The 24,718-nt window shown below is 47.2% G+C and overlaps 1 protein-coding gene across 2 annotated transcripts in view; it reads right to left on the bottom strand.

Annotated features, from left to right (window-relative positions):
• OGDHL (oxoglutarate dehydrogenase L) overlaps positions 1 to 24,718 on the bottom strand; it is a 713,311-nt gene that overhangs the window by 55,097 nt on the left and 633,496 nt on the right. For both annotated transcript variants that reach the window (XM_085608435.1, XM_085608426.1), the window contains one exon: positions 16,956 to 17,027. In XM_085608435.1, the coding sequence (XP_085464561.1) occupies positions 16,956 to 17,027 (72 nt within the window). The remainder of the gene's footprint in view (positions 1 to 16,955; positions 17,028 to 24,718) is intronic.

The raw sequence follows: 24,718 nt of genomic DNA, 5'->3' as shown, positions 1-24,718 counted from the left end.
TTTCCCCGGGAAGACCCATCATCTTGGGTGTATCACCACCCACGTAACAACTATCAGAGTATGAGGACAAGTTTTGCAGATTTTTCTCAGCAACCTAGCAGCATACATACAGCACAGTAAGTGGGCTGATCAGGCACCACCAGATCCTGTATGTAGCTCGGACCTGCTCTAGCTCTGGTTTTGAAGATGTAGCACAGAGCTTTGAATTGAATATGCTTTGGAACCAGGAGCCAATGGAACTCTCAGAGAAGGTGAGAGACTAAGGCATGCTTCAGGAGCTGATACAGAAGTCTAGCCACTGAATTCTGAACTATCAGCAGGCGTCGTATGAGATGCTTATCTATTCCTAAGTACAAGATGTTACCAAAGTTCAGTCTAGATAAGATTAGGGCTTGGACCACAGTCCTTAAGGCTGATTGGGGAATCATCCTGATGATCTTTTTCAGCCACTTGAGCACAGCGAAATAGGTGGCGGTAACCTTGTCCACCTGAGGCTTCATAGAAAGATTCTCATCCAATGCAAAGCCCAAATTCTTAACCTTGGAGGACAGGTCAGGAAGAGTCCCTAAGGATTCTGGTCAATGTTGCGGGCCCCAGAGTTGGGGATTCTTGCCCAGGATCATGACCTCGGTCTTATCACCATTAGCTTGAGAGAGTTATTGTTCATCCAAGAAGCCATATGACTCAAGCCAAAGTTAAGATTGGATGGTCCATGACCCTGTGCACATGACAAAGAGAAGATGATTTGAGTGTGATCTGCACAAGAGAATATGGTCAAACCACAACTCTCTACAACATCTGCCAGTGAGCATATTAAACAGCAGTGGGCTTAAATCTGAGCCCTGAGGGACACCCGAAGTTAAAGTCCTCGTCTCCGATCTAGCATTGGCCGAAAAGACTTGAAACGCCTAATATAATGTAAATAACCATTTTTGGAATTAGTAGATTGCCTAGATAAATACATATCCTTTCATTTAACCATCTCACTGATAAACATTTCCCCAAGATATATTTATGACCACAGGAAGAGGTCACACTTCAGCCGGCTTCATTCATTTCCCACATATTTTATCCATGCCAAATATGCATCTTTTATTACCACATGCTGGGGTTTGTACAGATATCCAGGGGTTCTAAATTACTCTGAAGTAATTGAGAAAATAGCTGGAATGCGGCAAAATGTTTTTAAAAAATTCAGAGCAACAATCTGGGTTTTACAGCTAAATTTAGGGCTTTTTTTTTATTTCAAACAGCTGCTGTGCAAGAAAGTATTTTTTTCTAAAAATGTTACTAACAAAATGTTTGCTGTCCCAAATTGTCCTCTTCTCAAGCCTTTGAAAAAGGCTGAGCAAAAAACACATGCATTGGCAGTATTTCCGATGTTTCTGTTATATGCTTCTAGTTTGCATGGAAAATAGACGAGAAATCGATGGATTGACCAATAAAGTAATACAGTTCTAAAAACTAAATATTATTAAGAATTCAGCAATACCTAATTTCAAAAGCTATGCCCAAAAATAATAACCATAGAATTAGAAAACAGTGTACGCAAGTGGGACAAAAGTGAAATTTTTCAGAAAGGTTTACATCTGTAATGTATGTAATGTTGCCGTATGAAATGCACAACACTACTATACCACTACATTGCCCAAACTCTTCCATTCACAAAGTAAAAATAAACAACTCTCATTATCTGTCCAGAAACACCAAACAAACAGAGCTATGGCTTATAATTTTGCTTATCGGGTATCGACTTGAAGTTCGAAAGTCGAATTAATTCAAATTAGTTATCAAATAAAGCTATACATTTTAGAACTGCACCTGATGATCCTATCTCAAGGATAGGAGTCATTAGTACCTTCAAGAATGTCAGAAAGAATATACCACCATCAAATTATGAGGAACGTTTTGCAAATAGAGCTTTTTATTGACAAACACAATTACAATAGTTAGTGCAAAATCATGCAAACATCATGTGGTAGTAGCAAACGATCTGCCACGCATCTCTAAATAAAAACGCTGTCTTCTTGTCAGAAATAGAAACCGGTGAAAATCGCACCATGTCAAGGGCATTTTTGCAAGGCAGTTTTCATAGCTTTAGCATGATCGGTTGTAGCAGTGTTTGGCCTTATTACTGTGAAGATGGTTGTGATACCATAGGCCACATATGTGGGGGGGGCTGTTTTTCATTGGGAGAAGTGTGAGAATGCAGACTGGCAGGACTTTTATCACAGCCAGCTTATTTTGGTCAATGTGGGTACTGAAGGAACATACATTTAAAATAGTGTATTTTTGCCACAATTCGACATTTAAGAAAAGAATTTCAATCTACGTTAGTCATGACTTACTAGATACCACTGGATCTCTGGCTTTTTTTAATTTATGCAGTTTTTTGTTAAATTTTGTTGCAGTTTTCATATAGCGCGAACTCGACCCGAAGGTATTAGAGCACTTTACATGAGCACCAGTTACATTACACAAGAAGACATTAATTGTTTGTAGACACAGGAAGATTAAGTGATTTACCCAGAATCACATGCTGTTAAGCTAACGCCGAGACTCAAGCCTGGTTCCCCAGTTCCAAAGATGGTAGCTCTGGCCTTTACACCACATCCACTGTTGGGGACTTCTGGTGCCGGGTGACCCTAAAGCCATAAACTGACTGTTTCTATCCTTCAGGGTAAAGGTCTATCAAAACATGATTTGCCTTTTTGTGGTTTTGGCCTATTCCTCTGCTGTAGAATATGCAAATTCACACACACAACTACAAATAGGGTGTAAGGGACAATGTACCAGGTGTTAGAAACAGGGTTTGCGCTGGGGGGCTCTGTGTCAAATGCCTGTAGGGAGGTGTGAAAGTGGCAGGATACTGCATGGGGATTGAGATAAGACGGCAATCCATGAACTGAAATCTTTACCATCGGACACAGGGTTAGTTGTATGTCATGACGATGTTCTACTCCACCACATCCAAAACCAATTTTTCCCCTTGACTAGATGGGCTAAAAGGGATCATACCTTCCAAACTGGCCAAGCCTCGGGGAGAGGAAAGCTAACTGAACAACAGTAATATTTTGACTCCTTTTACGACAGATAATAGGAAAAATTGCAGACCCATGAGCATCAAGATTGAAGGGAAAGGATCTTTTGGAAAGGGAGACTACCCTTTTAAACCATGACAACCCTAAAATAATTCCTTCTCCTAAACTTGCAACAGAACCACAATCTCTGAGCAGTTATCACTTAAGTAGGAAGATGGTGTCCATCCCACAACGTTCCTGCTTAGACATCATGGTCCTGACCCTGAGAAGGAATCATTCAGGGAGCAGCACTGGTGGAATGGTGACATTTTAACAATACATTTCTCGATTGACTTTTCCTCAGCCCTTTCACTAGCACAGAAAGGTGACCCAGAGTTGTTGATGCCTAATGGGCACTTAAAATTGGTGGGAAATGCAACAATCGTTCCCACTAAATGAAGGGACCACTTGTTCATGAGAGTTTATGGGAAGTCTAGCACATGGCAAGGGAACCCCCTCCCTCATTCTAAATCCCTCTGTGTGTCCCCTGGGGAGTAGGAAGGCTTCAGAAGGTAGAGAGGGGGGAGAAAAGTGATAGGACCAAAAAATATATTTCACCTCATATGCCCTGCGAGTAGGGGAAGCCATGTTTCTACTTGGGGTTTTTGATGGAGTTTGGCCGAGGCACTTCCTCATTCTCTTTTCCTGGTGTCTAGTGAACTTATCAAATCCCTGTGAGAAGGGAGATGAAATACTTGGTAATGATCCTGATTGGGGAAGATGGGTTCAGTTCTGGTGTGCTGTTATGGGGTGGGGCCCATTATAATTCCCAATATAATACTCTAGTGCCTACTGTTTTTTCACATAACTAGGTATGGGGAATGCAGCGATAGCAGGTCGTTGGTCAACTCTACCCATGCCCTTTCTCAGGCGAGGAAAGACTGCTTGTGATGGAAGGATGGGGAGTTGGCCTTCTGCCTGTGGGGATCAGTTCAGTAAAATAACTTTTGAGGTGTGCAGTGGCACTTCCGTTCAATGTGTAGGGGCAGATAGAGGGGTTATCTGCTGATCTTTCTCCACCTCAACCCTACTCCAGTTGGACAGGGAGGGGGAGGGTTTCTGTCTTGTAGGGTTAGAGTGAGCCAGCGCCAGTGCTTGGGATACTCCTGCAAGAAATAGTCTTGGTGGCCTTTGGGGGGGCGGAGTCATGTTTGGAGATTTTGCACTTATGATGATTCGCAAGCAGGAATTATTTTGGGGTGCTTATCACTGAAAAGGGTAAAGTCCACCTTTTCAAAAGTGCAGCTGCACCTCACAGGACCTCCGGGAGCGGAGCTATGGTTGCAAGGTTCTTTGATGATGATGTCATGCAAGCATGTGCCATTTCATTCAAGAGAATAAAATAAAAAGCAAACTAGATGTAGACGGAGTTCTTGGTGTAAAAGAGAGCCTCGTCTGTCAACATTTGTTTAGAAGATGATGATTAAAATACATAGTATGACCTCCATGTCCGTAGTAACTGGTGAATGAAATGGCCTTCTCAGGCTTTTATATATTTTATCAAACATTATTATATGCTTTAACACGCAGTATTAATTAATTCCGTTAATTTTTTGTGCATGCATATGAACTGGAAATATAAGGACAGCTACCAGCATAACAACAGAGTGAACCGAGGAGATAGTGCACAGTGAAGCCAGGTTAGGTGGCATCACAATGTGCTCAAACCATGGCACAGTGGCATGATAAAGGGGGGTCACAATAATGCTTAATGGAAACAATGAGAACTAAGGTGGCATTGGAACTCCTTCCTGTTAGAAATGGGGGTCTCTAGTTGGTTTGCACCTTTGTTCAAACAGGGACCCTTGCTTCTAGTCAGGGAAAGGGGGATACACTCCTAAAATAACCCCTGCTCATGCCCTTGGTAGCTTGGCACGAGCAGACAGGCTTATCTCAGAGGCAGTGTGTAAAGCATTTGTGAACACATACAGTAATACAGTGAAAACACTACAATGGACACCACACCAGTTTAGAAAAATAAGTAATCTTTATCTAGACTTAACACAAGACCAAACGACAAAAATCCACAATACAGTATTAAGATTATGACTTTCAGATGGTAGAAATAGCTTAGTTCAATATAGATGGTAAATGCAACACTTTATTCTCAAAGTACCTTGGATGCGTCACGCAAAACAAACAAAATGGTCGTAGGGAAGTCAGTTCCTTGCGTCGGGGGAGGCGGCGCACCTATTCCTTACAGCAGCGCTGGGGAGGCGATGCGTCTGTTCCTTACCGTAGAGGAGGCGAAGCGTCTGTCTCTTACTGTGATCTGGTGCGATGCGTCAAGATGGCACCTCGATGTGATGCGACGATCCGGTGCGATGCGACAAAATGGTGTCTTTGATGTGATGCGACAACGTGGTTGCGATGCGTGCACGCCTGACGGCCGTGCGGCGAATACAATGGTTTCCTGAGCCGCGACAGGCCCTGCAACACGCTTCTCTGGTGATGCTATGGCAACCTCTACGGCGACGACACGCTTCTCAGGTTATGCGACACACTTCTTCGGCAATGCGACGGCGAATAGCTGCGGCGGCGACATGCTTCCTCGGCGATGCGACGGCAACTGCGGTGGCGGCGACACGCTTCTTCCTCGTTGCATCGCGCTTCCAGCTCCCAGTGACACGCAGTCTCTAGAGGGCCCAAACCAACAGCAGGCACCTCTCTGCAGGTAGAAATCCCAGCAAGGAAATTCAGGGGGAGCTGGTGGTGAAGTCTTTGTGTCCCTGAGACTTCAGAACAGGAGGCAAGCTCAGCTTCAAGCCCTTGGAGATCTTACTCAAGATAGTTAAAGTACACACAAAGTTCCTTTTCTCCTTTCCTTGGCAATAAGTAACCACTGCAGGCCAACCCCAAACAACAAACAGCAAAGGGGCAGTCTCCTCCTTCAGCTTCCTTGGTTTCTCTCCTTGACAAAGGTTCGTCTTGATTTCCAGAAGTGATCTAAAATTCTGGCGTCTGGGCCCCAATATATATACTACTAAATCCTCTGTTCTCTGAAGGCAGAGAGTGTCTGTGCCCAGCCAAAATCAGTTCTGTCCTCCTTGGTGCGGCTTCCTGGCAGGAGGTGGAGACAGCATTGCTGAAAGCAGACCTGGCCCAGGTAGCTGAAAGGAAAACTCCTCCCCCTACCCTCTATTCTATGAAGGCACAGGCGAGTGAAAGGAAATCTCCTCCCCCTACTCTCTATTCAATGCAGGTCCTATTCAGCCCAGCCCTGACCCATCAGACTGCTTGAGCCAGGGCTCTCCCCAGTCCCCTGTCACTCACAAACCATACATGTAATACACAAACCTAGCGGAGGCATACTGGATGGTTAGGCAAGAAAATACCTACTTTTTAAAAGTGGTATTTTCAAACACAGAATGTAAAAATCACCCACACTAAAAGATGTATTTTAACATTCTGAGTACAGGCATACTAAACTTTATTTTCCCATCTTGTTCCCTGGGTCAATTATGATTATAAGGTGTTATAATCAAACTGCCCATTCTGGCCTATGGGAACAAATAGCCTTGCATTAGCAAAACATGAAATTGGCTGTAATTCACTATCAGGACATGCCACACACACCAGGGCATGTCCTACCTTTCACATACAATGTACCCTGCCCACAGGAGTACCTTGGGCCTACCTTAGGGGTGACTAACATGTAGGTAGAAAAGGGAAAGTTTAAGGACTGGCAAGTGGGTGCATTTGCCAAGTCAACATGGCAGTACCAGACTGCACACAGGCTCTGCAATGGCAGGCCTGAGCCATACTTTACAAGCTGCTTCTGTGGGTGGCACAATCAGTGATGCAAGCCCACCAGCAGCATTTCATTTACAGGCCCGGGGCACACATAGTGCACTGTACTAGGTTCTGACAAGTAAATCAAATGAGCCAATCAAGGAGTCACTAATCCATTACAACAATTTACAATACGGAGCACTTGCACTTTGGCACTGAATAGCAGTGGCAAAGTGCCCAAAGCATCTAGACCAGAAAAAACATAGCAAAACACAGGAGGCAACAGCGAAAAAATGGAAGGGAGACCCACGCCAATGGTGCCAGGTCTAACACTTCCCAAGAGGCATTAATAGGAATACTTCTCAAACCCAGGGGGAGGATCAGAAATTTGCCTCACTTGTTTAGAGTTTACAAATATTGTCGGATGTGATGCCTAGAATGGACGTGTGCTACCGCACCTTATGCACCAGTAATTCCACTGATAAGGTTCCCGGGCCACAGTTGTGGGAGTCAAGTACGATTCTGGAAGGATGGTGGACTAGCACAGGTTGCAGGTCTATTTAAAGAAGGAACGATTAAAGACAATCATGAACTAATGAGCAAATATGACATCTCCGCTAGGCAATTCCTACTTCATGGGTCCTTGAAAGCTGCTATTCAGTGAATGTGGAAAAAAGGGGCAGCAGAACCACCAAAATACACGGTACTACAAAAGACCTAGGAAGGAGAAACTCTAGAAAGAAGGAACAAAATGGTACGGTAATTGTTCAGAGTGTTTCTTGAACATTCTAAAGGCTCACTGGACAAGCTCAGGGACAAATGGGCATCTGGCACTGGCAAACGCATACAAGGCATTGAATGCAGGCATCTCCTCTTACCCTAGGAGGTTCCAGGAGCACTAGATCCAAATTGATACAATTACATTTCTTACACAGAACATACATCATGTCACAGATGATCAAAAAATACTACCCAAATGAATCAGCACAGTGGCCCACATAAAGGAAAGCAGGTGCAGGCTTCTGTCATATGGTGTGGAGTTGTAGGAACCTGGAACAGTACTGGGAGAAGGTAGTGTGGCAAGTATATGAAGCCGCAGAAAGTCAATTCGCAGATAGTTAATTCGAGGTCTCACCATTGATCTTTCCCACACCACAAAACTGAAAAAAAAACTAGTAGGAGATTTGGTGACCTTGCACTAGTACTAGCAAGGTGGCAAACTGCAATGTGCTGGAAAGCGGTGAAGGGGAATGTGGTGGAAAGTGGGAACTAGGCAACATGGAGACAACCGGCTCAGTGCAAGAGCACACCCTTGGACATGAAGGCTAATGGGGGAGCTAAACAAATAGAATTGGTCCGAGCAATGGGATGTAATCAGGCTCACTTTCACACAGAAAAAAACACGGCGAGGACCCGCTAGCCCAGCAATGAGGGTGACAGCACCGTGTTACTGAAATATTGTAACCCAAAACTAACCCCCAATGGGGATTGGGGTACAGTAGCGTATGCTGAAGGTGTGGCCTGCTCCAACGAGGGATCACTTAGGAAACATCATAGATACAAGTCAGGCTCTAACTTTAAAAGCCTAGGTGACCCCAGTGTTAGCTAGTTTATTTATTTACTAGTCAGTGCACTCTGAATCATCAGATACCGAAATTGGTCCGAAAGATACGATCAAGACTTCATAAATGTACTAGCACACCTGCCGGCCATGTTTGTGATATAATATTCAGATCAGACATGCTGTCTATTAGTTATGTATAAAATACATCAGTATTTGTTTATTTTTTAAGTCAGTAATACTTGATGGAAAATGATAGCAAGCAAGTACTGGTAGAAAAATCCGAAGACCACAAAAATGTTGAGCACTGACAAATAAAAAGAAAAAAACCAAAAAGGGCCATATTGAAAAAATAACTTAGCAATAATTGAAAATGGTCACTGAGCACGCTTACATTTGCCTACATATTCAATTATTGATCTGTTCGTCCGGATCACAAAACAATTTGTTCTCTGGACTATTACAAGTTCTTCTTGGTAAACAGGGTAGTGTTTTGTGCGCACACCTTTACCCACTGTACCATGTGAGGGGATTTTTGATGGCGGTATTGTGTGACAAGGATGCTTGTGCACGTTTAAGGAGATGGACTGCATTTTAAATGCATAAACAACAACAACACATCACCACATTGCAATAATAGAAAAACATCGTAAGATAATAGCAATTAAAGACAATCAAATATCGATACAACGGGGAGGAGCCTAGCGCTTGACCAAGATGGCCGCGTGAGCTTTGAGCTCCCGAGACCCTCGTGCCCTCCGTCGTCTATCCTGTATATAATCCTGTTTGTATGCATGGCATCGTGTAGATGACTTGTCAGGGAGGCGATCGTTGCCACCCGAGGTCGAATCGCCCACCGGGAACCGGAGTTATGCATGGCGGAAGATTGAGGCCCATCTCCGAGGGATGCCAGGGGCTCGAGTTGGCAGGATGCCCGACCTCTAATTGAACAACAGCGGCCAGGCGAGGTGTGAACTGCCGGACAGAGGTCCCTATCCTTTCACTTTCACTTTCTCGCCCTTTGTCTGCCCAGCCCAGGGAGTGCTCGCGTCTGCTTTATTATCATTTGGACGCTCTGCATGCCACATTGGCGACCCATCGCAAGACGGAGCACTCCTGCTCTCTCTCGCTGAGAGAGGGCAGTCCTGTTTGACCCGACCTGCTCGAGCCCACCATGTCGGGCAAAGCAGAGGTGGATTGGCCGAAGCCCAAGGCCACCAGGCGGGGAGCCTACACTCAAGCCAACAACATGGACCGCTACGCCCAGCAGAAGGGGTCACCGGGTGCACCGAGCCAGTCCCCGGATACACGGAAGACTGCTTCACCCTTGGCCCCGGAGCTCTCACTGCAGGATGTCATGGGTGCACTTGACGGGCTGCAGACTTCGATTGGGAGACAGTTTGATGCCCTGGCGCACAAAGTGGATACCATCTTGGTGGATGTTAATCTGATCCGCGCGGATTTGGGCAAAACAAATGAACGGGTTAAATCCCTGGACATCAAGACCACGGGCCTCGCCGACGATGTCTCGGACCTGCAGACCGAGGTCCGTAAGTTGCGGACCGAGCATGATCTCGCAGCCCGTCGGCTGGAGGACTTCGAGAGCCGGGCCAGGCGCAACAACGTGCGCATTATTGGGGTCCCGGAGTCCTCGGACGAGATTTCAGTGGACCTGCTCGTGGAGGACTTGGTGCTCAATCATCTGCAGCCTAAGGGTCTAGGGAAGTTCTTCGCAGTTGAGCGGGCCCATAGAGTGCCTGGTGGGCGGCCCAAGGTGGGAGCCACACCGAGGCCGATTGTCGCCCGGCTCTTTCACTTTCGAGACCGGGACGCTATCCTGCAGGCCTCGAGGGTAACGGGCCCGGTCCCCTTCCAGAACGCGTCGGTGAATTTCTATCCTGACTTCACCCAGCAAGTACAGAGGCAACGGCAGGGCTTCCTGGGGGTGAAGAGGAGGCTTCGGGAGAGGGATCTGAAATACGCCATGCTCTTCCCTGCCAGACTACGTGTGGTGTTTGAAGACCGAACATTCTTCTTTGAGTCACCTGCCATGGCGGATGAATGGCTGAACGCTCTGCCTCGACGACGCACGGAAGAGGACACTGCCGTGGACGGGGACTGTGGCCGGGATGAACAAGGTTGATGTATTCGGAACCGGACTGACTCGAACTGTTTTTAGATAATGACTTGCAGTAAACACGGAGGTTGTGGGAGGACGAGGGGAGCTCTTTCCTCCCTTAGGGTACTTTTTGTAGATTTTGGGTTTGGTAGGGCGACAGGCACACTGCAAGTTGGGGGGGCTTTGTAAGCTGCAGCAGGGGTGCAGGGTGGGGGGGGGTTTCGGGATTTTGGGGTTGTTGTTGGGGGGTTTGTTTCAGCAAGGCATAGTGATTATTTCCAGGACTGTTCCATGGGGGCTCTTCGGGTGTGGGGTGGGCCTCTTTATGTTTGGGGATGGGGGGTAGGGGTTTAAGTGTTATAAGCTGGAATGTGAATGGTTTGGGGGATCGCATTAAGCGTGGGATTGTTTTGCAATTCTTGAAACGGTCAATGCCGGATGTCGCCCTGCTGCAGGAGACGCATCTTATAGGTAATACGTGCTATGCCCTGAATAGGAAGGGTTATAAATTCATAGCTCATTCGGGATTCTCCTCTGGGTCCAGGGGTGTGGGCATCCTAGTCAGAGCCTCGCTACCATTTGAGGTGGACTCCACCATTGTTGATGATAGGGGGAGGTTTGTGGCGGTGGCGGGGCGGTGGGAAGGAAGAACTTTGGTTTTAGTTTCGGTTTATGTCCCGCCGGCCCTGCAGGCCTCCACTTTCACAGATCTGGGTAGGGCCCTGCTGGACCTCCCGGGGGGTATGCTTGTAGTGGGAGGTGACTTCAACGCTGTTGGCTCCGGCCTGCTGGATAGATACCCGCCCAGAGACACGGGGGGGCTCAGAAGTGGCTTCCAGACTTTCTAGATACGCTTGGCTTGATAGACTGCTGGAGGCTCCGGCACCCCACACAGAGCCAATACACTTTCCACTCCGGGGCGCATGGTAGCCTTTCTAGGATTGACTACCTACTCACTCTGGCTGCGCATGCCTCATTGGTGTCTGAGGCCAGGCACATGGCGCGTGGTATATCTGACCACTCGCCGGTGTGGGTCAGGCTGGATCTGGGTCGAGAGGGAGGGGGAAGGGTGGCCCCTATCAACCCTTGGTATTTCCGAGACCCCAAGATGCGCAGCGCGCTGGTAAAGACAGTAGATAATTTTTTCAAGGACAATCAGGGATCCGTGGACTCGGCAGTGTCGCTGTGGGAAGCATTTAAGACCGTGCTGCGAGGGGAAGCCCTCTCCCTTGTAGTGGCTGCCAAGCGGCGGAGAGATGGCGAGGTTTTGCAGGTTGAGGAGGAGATCGCGGCTTTGGAGGGAGCGCTGGAGGAGGAGGTTACAGAGGCCTCACTGCATGAGCTGTGCTTGAAGCAATCCGAGTATAAGGACCTGGTGATGAATGCCGCTAAGACCCTCGGTAGGGAACAGCAGGGCCGTCTGTATGATGTTGGTGACAAGGCTGGGAAACTCCTGGCTTGGCTGGACAAAAAAGAACGGGTCAATAGAGTAGTGCCGGAGTTGACGGGAGAGGGGGGAGAGGTGATTGTGGAACCTGAGAGGATTGTGCAGTGTTTCTCGGACTATTTCCGTATGGTTTATGCCTCAGTGTCGGACAGGCCGCCCGCGGACTCGCATGACCTCCTGCGTGATATTGCATTGCCCTGTCTCTCTGATATAGATAGGGACGATCTAGATGGTGACATAACGGTCGATGAGGTGGCGGGGGCTATCCGCGCGTTGAACTCGGGCAAGGCCTCGGGTCCGAACGGCTTGCCGGTCGACCTGTACAAGCTATTTCCGGATAGGGTTGCCCCTCACCTGCGCGCCATGTTCGTGGAGGCGCGGGGGAGTGGGGCCCTCCCGTTGGATCAGCGACTGGCGACGATTGTGGTTATACACAAAGAGGGCAAACCCCGAGATAAGTGCGCCTCATATAGGCCTATCTCACTCCTTAACGCAGAGCCGAAAATTCTGGCTAAAATCCTGGCGGCCCGTTTGATCAGGGTACTCGGTGACTTGGTCCATCCGGATCAATCCGGATTCATCCCGCACCGTAACACAGCGTTAAATCTTCGGCGCCTACATGGTGTAATCGCCAGGGCGGACACGCTGCGTGAACCAGCTATTGTTGCGTCTCACGAAGCCACGATGGCCTTTGAAACGGTGGAATGGGCATATTTGTGGGCCGTGTTGACCAAGTTCGGCTTTGGCCACGGTTTTGTGAGCTGGGTTAAGTTGCTGTATGAGGGCCCTCTTGCGAGTGTGGTGGTAAATGGCCGGGCGTCGACTCCGTTTCAGCTTGGGAGGGGTACTCGGCAAGGTTGTCCCCTGTCGCCATTGTTGTTCGCCCTCGCCCTTGAGCCGCTGGCTGCGTGGATACGCTGGCACCCGGACATACGGGGACTTAGATGGTCGCCTGAGCACGAGGACCGTATATCGCTCTATGCTGATGACATCCTGTTGTATCTTGCCTCACCCAAGAAATCACTTATAGTGGTCTGTGACGTACTCACATCTTTCGGTAGGAACTCGGGTCTCGTTATCAACTGGAGTAAATCGTATTTATATGTTCTTAGTGGCGAGGTTCCACCGATCCCTCGAACTTGTTCGATCCAGGTTGCTCAGCAGGGCTTCGTGTATCTGGGGATCTTTATCTCCATGGATTCTGCCGTGCGATATGAGAGGAACCTGCTCCCCCCCCTAGCGCGCCTGAGGCGGGATGTGGAGGGCTGGCGGAGGCTGCCGCTCTCCCTCGTTGGGCGTGCGGCCCTGTTCAAAATGATGTCTCTTCCCCGGTTCCTCTACGCGCTGCAGAATACTTTGGATTGGGTACCGGCCAACTACTTTCGGGAGGTCGAAGGCCTCCAACGAGCTTTGCTGTGGGACGGGCGGCCGCGAATAGCTATTGCAAAGTTGACGCTCCCATGGTACGACGGGGGTATTGCGCTTCCAGACATCCGACGGTACTATTGGGCCACCCAGCTGAGTGCGATTAATCATGGGTTTTATGGCCCAGCCCTCAGCCCTGGGTATGCCATGGACAGGTGGTTGCTGCGTGGTGGTAACTATTACAGGGCGTTGTATTCGCGGTCCCTGGACTCGTCCCTCACGGGGCCCACTGGTGTGGCGGTGCGTGTGTGGAAGATGGCAACTGACTCGCTGGGCTGGAAGGATAGGCTCACCCTCGCTACCCCGCTGTTTGAATCTGAGCGATTGGGTAGGCTTTGGCACACAAAAGGCTTTGACAAATGGGACTTGATCGGCATCTCCAGGGTTGGAGATGTCCTGATTAAGGGGAGGGTGAAGTCCTTTGAAGAGTTGCAGAAGGAGTATGAACTGGGGCCATCTGAGTTTTTCCGCTATATTCAGGTGCGTCACGCCCTCCGATCAGTCCTCATAGAGGGTGAGAAGGTGCCTGAGTCCTCTCCTTTGGAGGACCGGGTCCTTGATGGTCATATGCCCGAGAGCACGATCTCGCTCATCTATAAGAAACTGATAAACGTCCGGGCGGATCTGCTTCTGGGGTTGAGGGACCAGTGGACTAGGGATGGCCTCGAGTTGGATGACGAGGATTGGCAGTCTGCTGTTTCCTCTCCTAAGGAGGTTGCGATCCCGTCGCGTCTGAGGCTGGTGCAGCTTAAAATACTGCATCGAGTGTACGTGACGGGGCCAAGGTTGGTTCACATGGGATTCTCGGAGGACGGCCTATGCAGGAGGGGATGTGGTATGGTGGGTACTTTCCTGCATATCATTTGGGAATGTGGTGTCATCACGGAATTCTGGCGGAGAGTCCATGCAGTGATGGGGGAGGTGACGGGCATTGCTATGCAGCCGGAAGCGCGGTGTTGTCTCCTGAATGTCTGGGGGCCCACTGATCACAATGCGGCGCAGACCCAATGGGTGACTCTGGGCAACATGGTCGCTAAGAGAGATATAGCGCGATTATGGGGATCCGTGGGCCCCCCCACATTGACCGCGTGGAAAGAAAATATGGACTGGAGTATGCTAAGGGAGAAGACGGTATATTGCGCTAGAGGCCGCCCTCGGAAGTGGCACGCCATCTGGGGGCTGTGGAACCAATACAGGGGGGGAATTTGTCTTGCCCCTGATCTGGATCCCCCCGAGGAACAGCTTTCCTCCTAACCTTCTTTCCAGCTCAGTATGGTTAATGGACTTCTTTGGCCCCTGCTGTCCCCCTTCTTCCTCTTTTCACGATACTGTAAATGGTAGATGATTGGGGTCCTGCCTCCCCTGGGGGGCTATCACCATGGGCATTCAGTGTTCTTGCCTTGCTGGGGGTTATTGTGTGTTTTGTGTTTATTTAAAAAATGGAATCTTTGCACTCCTCCTTCACTGTACTGTGGACGCGTCTCTGTTCCTCTTTACCGAAGCTGCCGAACCTCCGGGTTGTCGGCTGAATAGCTGTGTCCAGACTGTTGAAAATAAAGGTTTTTAAAAAAAAAAAAAAAAAAAAATATCGATACAACATCACAATATGGCATACAAAATCAACAACAAAACGAATCACACTAACTAAACTCAACAACACATCACCGTAATACAGCATAACAGCACAGTTCGGCAACACAACATTACACATAACCCGAAATGTGATAATGTTTCTTTTGCGTTATGTTAGATTGTGCTTTTGTGATGTATATTGTGTTGTTTTACGGTAGCACTGTGTTTTGTTGTTGAGATTTTGTGTGGAACTGTTGCGCTGTCTATGTGTCGCTGTTGTGTAACATACAACAGCTCTACATATTTTCAGGGCACCAATCAGCCCACACTCTCAGTGAACGAGTTTGTCCCGGCTTGACTACACAAGACAAAATGTTATTTATTTGCTTTCTCGCCAGACAAATCCTCATCATTCTCGAAGAACAGGAAAATGAGACAGATACAGGCGCCGCGCAAGAGACGTGAGAGAACGACACACAAATCCACCTGTCGGGCCTAGCATGAGAAATAGCGCTTCAAAATGACAGATGCTTCCCTTAAAAACAATGGCAAAGAGGCAGGCACCAGAAGGGGTGAAGGGAAATGCAGAAGGCAAAATCCAGGTATTTGGTAAGTCAAACAGAAAAAGCAATTCTCATAACGATAAAATAATGTCTCTCTTAAAAGTTCTTATTAAAGCACAGGTTATGCAATTTATTTTATTTTCTGTTAAGGAATCCATTTAATTTAACAACTCATACGTGGCCAATAGGCTATGGTGAAACAAGCTCTGGCGTTCGCTGCTTCCAGAAACCTAGGATAAGTGATATCCTGTCTGGTCCATCAAGAGGCCTTTTAGTCAACAGAAACACCAAACCGACGATTGGGATCAAGTTTGAGGATACTTTTTAAGACTGAAATGTTAGGTAGACATTTGTCTGAATTACCACAGCAGTAAGGGTACCGATGGAGGAATACTGCGTAAAGGCTCACAGCTCCAATGATTTGACTCTACCCAATTTGCAGTGCTTTGCGTTACTCATCCATACACCCTACACCCGCACTTTCAGGAACCTTATTACTTCAGTCTACATCTAGGATATACCGCAGTTCTCTGCGTCCCTTATTCTTTCCCCCAACACCCCGAATAAACCCCAGGACTCGGGGAACCATGGTGTTTCAGATCACACCTTGCATCTACCCGAGGTCTCTGTGGACCTCCTTCTTTAGCGCACGCTCTGCATATATCCTAGCTCTTTGAGGACCTTACTCTTATACCCTACATCCTGCGCAAACCTTAGCACTCAAGGATCCCATTCAGAGGCCCGGCTCCCACCTAACATCTACCGTAGTTCTCTGTGAACCTTCTTCCTTCAACCCAAAGGCTGCAGGCCCACCAACTAGCTCCTGGCGTGATGTTGCTGTATCTGCTCTCCGTCTTTGATCATAGAATCATGGTGTATGAAGCATACTCTAATAATAAATTAGATATATGTTAATCTAAGCCCTTGAGATGGAACTCACGACCTTCTGGTTTACCCTACAGTACCACCACCGACCTTCTGGTTTACCCTACTGTACCACCCTACTGCCACAGCCAGCGCAGGAAGGTAGCGGATGGGAAGGCAGGACTTCTAAGGAAGAGCTATTTGGTGCCAATAGCCAAAATAGCTTTATAAAGAGCGACTGTCTCTCTTAGACCCATCATATGTCATGGCGTTAGGTGCTGCACCCCAAGGCAAGATGAGAGCACCTCACCTCTCAAGTCAATCGCGTGTGACACAAAACACACAGGCTCAAAACAAAACACTCTTCTAAACAGACACCCCACACTGTTGCATGCTACCTTCGTGGGTAAGTCCTTCAGCGCCTCCCACAGAAGTAGAAGGCACTATACAATTGCCACAAAACTCTACACTGCTCCAGACATAGGCACACAGAGGCGCAGTGACACACTCCGGAGGCAGTGAGCAGGGCAGGTTACAGAAACAGAGGGAAGGATCCTGGACAGCACAGCACGTTTTAGACAAATCAACTTACAGGCCGCGCATCGGAGTCGTCAATGCTCATCTGCAGAAACCTTTCAGGCCTCGCTGAAGAATGTTCTGGGCCCTGGTAATCAAATAAGAGAAAACAAGGAGATTACAAATCTGTGTCTCACGTGGCCTTCCAGATGATACAAATGAAAAGGGCGAAGGTGGGGGATGGGGAGGCTAGAAGCATTACATTGAAACAGTTATTGAAATGAATCACGCAGCAACAGCCCGTTCACTACGATGGTTCTCAAAGATGGAAACTATATTATGACAAAATATTTATTCGCTATAAAGAAATATGCTTCAAGATGGCGAAGAATGTTGACAGAAGGGTAGAAGCACCATATACCACACACAAAAGGCCATTCTTGGGTGCTCACAATATTTAGTCGCGGCCAATGTGGGAGTCGACTGACCCTTTTACACATAGGGCCTTATTACGATGAGGAAAGGAACCGCCAGCACTCAGGTCAGCGGTTCCGACCACAGTAAACCTCCATTTCGCAGTGGCTGGGTACAAGCTTCCATTAGGAAATGGAGGTTTTGAAACACCCCTGCACCGTGTGACAGGCACCATGATGTGCCTGCTGCCCACGGTGCAGGGATGTTGAAAGGGGCCCCATTGCGGATGGCCAGGGGAGAAGGAGGCCCTGCTAGGGGCCCCCCCAAGTCAGCTTCCTAAAGCCAAACCATGCCGGAAATGCCGACATGGATTGGCTGTTGGAAACCAACATCAAAATCCTGATTATTAAAATTACTATTCCGCTCCTGTTCTGATGGGCTCAGAGCCCGTCGGAAGGGGAGTGGAATCTACCCGCTGGTTTCGTTCCGACCGCTGTCATCGAAAAACGGCGGTAGGAGAGAAATCCAGGATTTTGGCCAGAGAGCCTCTAACCGCTGGTCGCAGGCTTTCCTCCGGACATCCTAATTAGGCCCCCAGTGGGCATTTGAAGCCATAGTGGTTACCAGCGTCGTTGGGAATCTCAGATGTTGGACAAACTACTGCTTTTGCCAGTACCATAGACCACATAGCTTCCAAGAGGCATCTCTCATTTTCTTATCTTTCCGATTGGTGATATGCCATCACCTTGGCATAATAAATGACTAGCAGCATATCGAGTCTATGCTATGAGGAGGCGGCAGACTGAAATGCTGCGTATATATCACCACATGAGATTAGTCTAAAAAGGCTTGTTCTAGACTTCAGGGCACCACAATGGCAGTTGATCAAAATGGTGGATGGACCATTCTATGAAAAACTGGTGCCATCAACCTCGGCTTATCCAGCAGAGGCAATATTTTACTGCATCTCCAAATAATGATAACCAGCGTCACAAAGGAGCAATGTACTTTTACAATAATTGTGACATTTTCTTGTGCAGCTCGCATGAAACATTCTGGAACGCGTTTACAAAGCACCAAAGTTGCATCCATGGCACAAATGAAAGCCCTTTCTGGTGTATGACTCATTGTAATGTTCACATCTGCACAACCAGCGTTCTAATTCCACAAGCACTCGTCTGATATATACAAGGGTAGGAGTTGTGTGTTGAAGGGAGCGATTTAGAGCACACATTTTATGTTTTGGGACTTTGCTGCACTTATTTATTTATTTATTTGTTTTTATTTTTAACTGGTGCACAATCAATAAATTCACCTTCCCAGCCCCCAGTGACCCTTTCTCGAGCCTGCCACCACAATTTACCACCAGCACTCATAGGAAAATGAATCATTCTCTTTTGAAACCCTCAATATTGTTTCTTCATTGAATGCATTTTAATGCATATTCCTGCGTTCTATAATGAGATGGTTCTTATGCAAACTGCCCACGTACAGGGATATACATTTGGGGAACAGGGAAGTACAATCACTGAATTATTTTTCAGCTGCAGTGCACGCTTTTATTCATTAGATAAAGCAATTTATTGACAACCTCCCCACCCCATTAAATGTTTTGCAAGATTCCCAGCCAGGTGTTCACCCCATTAGAGTCAATGGGGCAACCCAGTGTCCCTCAGAACCTGGGTATTAAAAAGAAACAACTACAAGTGGTTCTGCCGGGGAGAAACGAAGTACATGTAAAGAATTAATCAACAAAGTTAAAGTCTAATACATTCTTTTGAGACTTTTAAATGAAACACACACGGGAAAACTTTCAAAGCGTAGTATTTATTAGTTCATTTCATGTCTGTCATTTCTTATGAATCTCAACACATAAGTGACATGTAAATAAAAGTGAATCAAGTGAACAAGGTTATATGAGTGACACTGTGATATATTACATGAAGTGTACACGAAATATACAAGAATTTACAAAAATGAGTAATGAAAAAGGATCTGCCCTAACACATTTTTCTATTTTTCTCAGTCCTTTTATTGCATGTTTTTCTTGGGGCTTAGAGAATTGTGGGGCATGAGCGGGAATAACTGTTGACGTTTCAACCCTGTGGTTTGCACAACTGAAATGCGTCACGGCGGGACTTCCTCAGGACTTAAAGCAGTGGTTGACACCAAGACCAAAAAGCGATAAAAGTCCACGTTCATCTGAATTGCAATAGTGGTGGATGGCATATGTTTAGAAACATTCATCAGGTTTGAAGCCCTGTGACGGTTGTATCAAATATGATCCGAAATTTTAAGGGTAGTGGTGTGAGGATTACCACCTGTGCAGTCAATGCAACAGAACACCAGCCAGGTTGGAATCTTGTCTGATCAATCAGAAGCAAGGCGAACATTCAGCCACTCTCTCACGGAGTCTTCGCTTTGACCCTCGTTTTAAGCGCATAGTGAATGTGTAGCCCTCAGTGCATAGTGTTCACCCCAAGCATGGACCTGACCGGTTTAGCCAATCTGCATCGAGCTGGCATACAATGGACACGAGAAAGTGCCACATGTTTGTTTTTGTCCAGACATCTCCGCGCTAGCCATGAGTATTTGCTGCTAGGGAATGTGGTTCACAAAGACAGAGTCTGGATGAGCAAATAACAGAAATAGGTGCTGCCGCCAAAGGATATCCATCAAGCTGTAGAAAGGAACCAGCAGAAAACATTGAATACAAGCACAGACGTGTTGAAACATAATTCTAATTTATATTACATGACTACTCGTAGTTTGTGCCCAATAAATTAGACACATGCCTCACGTTTATTCTTATAATATATTTTACTTTAATCAGGAGTAACTTTTTATTTTGGAACACAGAGGGAAGGTTTTATGAACCATATATGTGAATAAAAACAGCACCACAAAGCATAAGTGGGTTGATACATTTAATATTAACTTCGTGGAACTTTAGGAATAGGAGACAAGACCAGCAACTTGCAGCTGCGATTCACATACAGTACTATCTACTATAAAAGCAGAGGAACTTTTGTTTCGCAACCCAAAGCAGATGGCTTTCTCACAGTGGATTAATGAATAGATCACTCAGAGCCTTAATTTAGGGAGACAGTCAGAACAAATCCGACTGTCGCTGGCAACTATTGTATCACATAGTCTTACGAGAGATTCACCATTCAGCACATTGTGATATGTTCTTTTTGGTCGGCAGGACATGCTCTCAATTCTTGCTGTGCAACATGACTTGTATCTCTCGCATTTCTGCACAAATGAGAGTTCCCTTAACCACTTTACAGCAAATCTACGATTGCCAAGGGGACACACCATTTCTCTTAGTAGAGCAATGGTCTGACATCTTTCTTAACTTATCAACTAATGACAGTTAGGAAACAAGGGTCAGATTTTTACGCTTGCAAACAGCCCGATTAGCAGAATCGGGCCGGTTGCGAATGCAAAAAGGCATTTTAAATGTACAAAGGCACAACTGTGATTCAGTAACCTGTTACCCAATCGCAATTTGGGTTTGCGATTCAGTATTACGAAGGGCCGTGCTTAGGATGTCCCTTATCAATAATGAATAGCAGTGGCATTTATGAATGTTTTGCAACCGAAATGTGGTAGCAAAATATTTGCAAATTACCACCAACCAAGCGACCACTTCCCCTTTGTGAATGTTTGTAAAACCCTTTTTTAGAGCAGGCATTGGTACCATGGTTCACTGACTACTCACAGACATGGTGGTCTGCTGACCCCAGCAGGCCACCATCCCTGTGATTTTTGCGGTTCCCAATGGGTCACAAACCAAGACCTACCTCATTATTATTCATGAGGTAGGTCTATTTGCAATGCACTGGGAATTGCAAAATGTGTAATACACATATTTGTACATGGGTGTTTACGATTACCAAATAGCGAATCCCAAAAATTTGCTATTCCGCAATTGCAAACGATTACCTACCTACATCTGGCCCCACATGAATGAACCTGATGTGAACCCAGCCCTCAGTTTTAAACATAGTGATTGCCGCAGAAATATGGCTAAAAACTACTAGTGGCTATTGGAGAGAAGGGAGGAGAGTGAGAAACACAGCTGCACTGATATCTCTTTCCTATGGTAAATGAAGGCCTATATATAATTGGCGTTCTCGAGGTATGTGTGTGCAGGCTTACTCAGCAACCTCCCTCATGCAGATAGACGAGCCCTTATTGTATAATCCAGCCTAATATGAACATTAATGCTTAACCCTTTATCAAAGCACACAGTTGCCAGGCTATGATTGAATTCCCTACACATGATCTTCTGCAGGTGGTCAAGTACTGACCCAGAAGTAAAGTCACTAACCCAGGAACTCTTATCTGCATATTGAGAAGTAGACCAATAAACTACACCGTAAGTACCATCTTCCTGTGTTCCATAATTTTCAGGCTTTCTGACCATGCAACAAGTCTTGACCCTTCCTATTTCTGACACTAAGCCCTGCACCAAGGTAAAACTACCAAATCTCTCGTAAAGAAGGATGAGGGGCATTGAAGCTTATTAGGATGTCTGCATTGATACTAGATGTGAATGAAATGCTTTCATGCAAAACCTAACCTTTTTGTCACAGTGAACCAACATGGACTCCCAGTGTATCATCATTGTTCAAGTCAAATGTACAAACTGCAATGCATGAAGAAGTAGAAATGTCAGCTCTGCAGCCCAACAATCTTCCATAAAAAAGGTAACATCTCATTTGGTCTATGGGCCTTTCTACTGTTTGCAGATGGTACTGCCTCCTACGGCTCCAATTGCAACTGCTGTCTCTGGCCTCTGTTGACTCCTGGTCCAGCCTACCTCTCTGCCGATATCTGGACCCCAGGAGTACCCACTAATGGTTTTGCAGCTGACAGTGTAATCAACAATGGAAAACACCAACAACCCCAGGCATTTAAAAATTTACTGCAAATGCACACGGACAACAGTCAGCGAACAGCGGCTGTTAGCAGCACTTTTGTTTAAATGTGTCGTTCTGCCAAAAATTGATGTGAGAATGCATTTTGCGCTAAAATAGAGAACGAAATGATGGATTTTCCCATACTTTTGTGTGATTATGCAAAAGCAAATATTGCAAATTCCAAACACCACTAGAAAAATCCTGATACTTGCCAGTCTCAAAAGGGAACTCCAAGAAAATAATGAAAGAGGCATAAGGGTAAAAATAAAGAGCCAAAAAGCAGGTCCACATCAGATTGTTTGCTCCTTAAGGTGCCCACTTTGATCAGCCTGACTGCAGGGGCACGCTAGTAATTGTTATTGCCCTTTCAGCTATTCTCTCCCGGGCGTCCCAACAAAGTAAACTGGATCGGTACACCTGTACGAAGGCGGATCTATCTGACAAGAGGGCGCAGGGAGACATGCCCCAGCAGGGCGCGGAACTGGCCCCTTCTGAGCCCACTATGAAGGACCTCATGACAGCCATTACTGGAATTCGCACATCCATAGACACTCTCTCCTCTGAGATGATGCTAATCAGGGCTGACCTCGCCAATTATCGGGAGAAAGTGCAGCAGCTTGAGACCACCACAACAGTACTAATGGGCGACACCTCACAACTTCAAACTGAAGTCGTGGAGCTGCAGGCCTTCCGCAAAGTTACAGAGGACAAGCTCGATGAGTATGAAGGAAGGATGAGGCGCAACAACATACGCGTCCTGGGAGTGCCTGAAAAAATGGAGGGCCCTGCCGTGGACCTTTTCATCGAGAACTTAATCACGACTAACCTGCAACCTAAAGGTCTCTCAAAACTTTTTGTCGTCGAGAGGGCGCATAGAGTGCCGGGGGGCCGCCCGAAGCCAGGAGCTCCACCTCGCCCAATACTGGCCCTTCTGCTAAATTATCGAGACAGGGACACTATCCTCCAGACTGCCAGGGTCGCCCCCCCGCTCCGCCTGGATAATGCCACCATCACTTTCTTCCCTGACTTTACCCGCGGGGTGCAGATGCGTAGGCGCACGTTCCAAAATGTTAAAAAACGCTTACGAGCCAGAGATCTGAAGTACGTCATGCTCTTCCCTGCGCGGTTACGTGTCGAGGCGGAGGGGAAAACATACTTTTTTGACCAGCCAGAGGCCGCGTCAGACTGGCTGGATAGCCGGGGGGACCTTCGGGGGAGTGCCCCCTCGGGCAGCTGAACTACAGGGGGTAGCAGCATTGAAACAACTATGTGACGTCGGTGTCACTGTCTCCCGTTATGTGTGGCGCCTGCCTGGCGGGCTTCCCGACGACGCCTGGTGCAGCACCGTGTACCTTTTTGGGACATTGCACGCCATTGCTCAGTCTGACCCTCTTGAACAATGATTTAGATGTACTTACAATTGGGAGTGAGGATCGGGGAACTGTTAAAGCCTCCCCCCACGTTCTTCCTTTAGCTGGTTTCTTTCTTTTTCTTCCTTTTTTTTTTTTTTTTTTTTTTGAAAAACCTTTATTTTATATCAGTGACGCAGCTATTCAGCCCACATCCCGGAGGTACAGCAGCTTTAGAGATTCAACACATGCTTGCGTCCACATATCACTGACAGGAGAGCCAAAGGTTCTATTTTGCATAAACATAAATACAACCCTAAACACAAGCAAGGCGAAAGGTACTGTAAACACCAAGAGAGGTTCCCATCAGGGGGGACGAGCCCCATCACGGCCAACAGGCACTGATCTATAGTAAGGGAAAGGAGGGAAAGGCAGAGACTCTAGAAACAATCACATATCAGCGGGAAAGTCAAAGCCGGAAAAGGACTAAGGGGAAAGTTGCTCCTCAGGCGGATCCGGGTCGGGGGGCAGGCATATGTCCCCTCTGTACTGGTTCCATGGCCCCCACACAGCCTGCCATTTCCGAGGGCGCCCCCGAGCACAATACACTGTCTTCTCCCTAAACATGCTCCAGTCCATGTTTTCCATCCACGCTGTCAATGTGGGCGGCCTATTGGAGCCCCACAGCCGAGCGATATCGCGCTTGGCTACCATGTTCCCCAGGGTCACCCACTGAGTCTGTGCCGCGTTGTGGTCAGTAGGACTCCAGACATTCAGGAGACAACATCGCGCCTTAGGCTGCATAACAATTCCTGTCACCTCCCCCATCACCTCGTGGACTTGCCTCCAGAACTCCATAATCGCACCGCATTCCCAAATAATATGGAGGAAGGTACCCACCATACCACAGCCTCTCTTACATAGGCCCTCCTCAGAAAAACCCATGTGAACCAACCTGGGCCCCGTCACGTAGACCCTATGGAGTATTTTAAGCTGCACCAGCCGCAGGCGCGCGGGGATAGCGACCTCTTTGGGAGAAGAAACTGCGTACTGCCAATCCTCATCATCTAGTTCAAGGCCGTCCCTTATCCATTGGGCGCGCAACCCTAGGAGAAGATCCGCCCGAACATTGATAAGCTTCTTAT

The sequence above is a fragment of the Triturus cristatus genome, chromosome 1_2 (assembly GCF_964204655.1).
Source record: "Triturus cristatus chromosome 1_2, aTriCri1.1, whole genome shotgun sequence".
NCBI lineage: Eukaryota > Metazoa > Chordata > Amphibia > Caudata > Salamandridae > Triturus > Triturus cristatus.
Note: the sequence above shows the minus strand (reverse complement) of the source record. Positions and strands in the feature narration are given on the sequence as shown.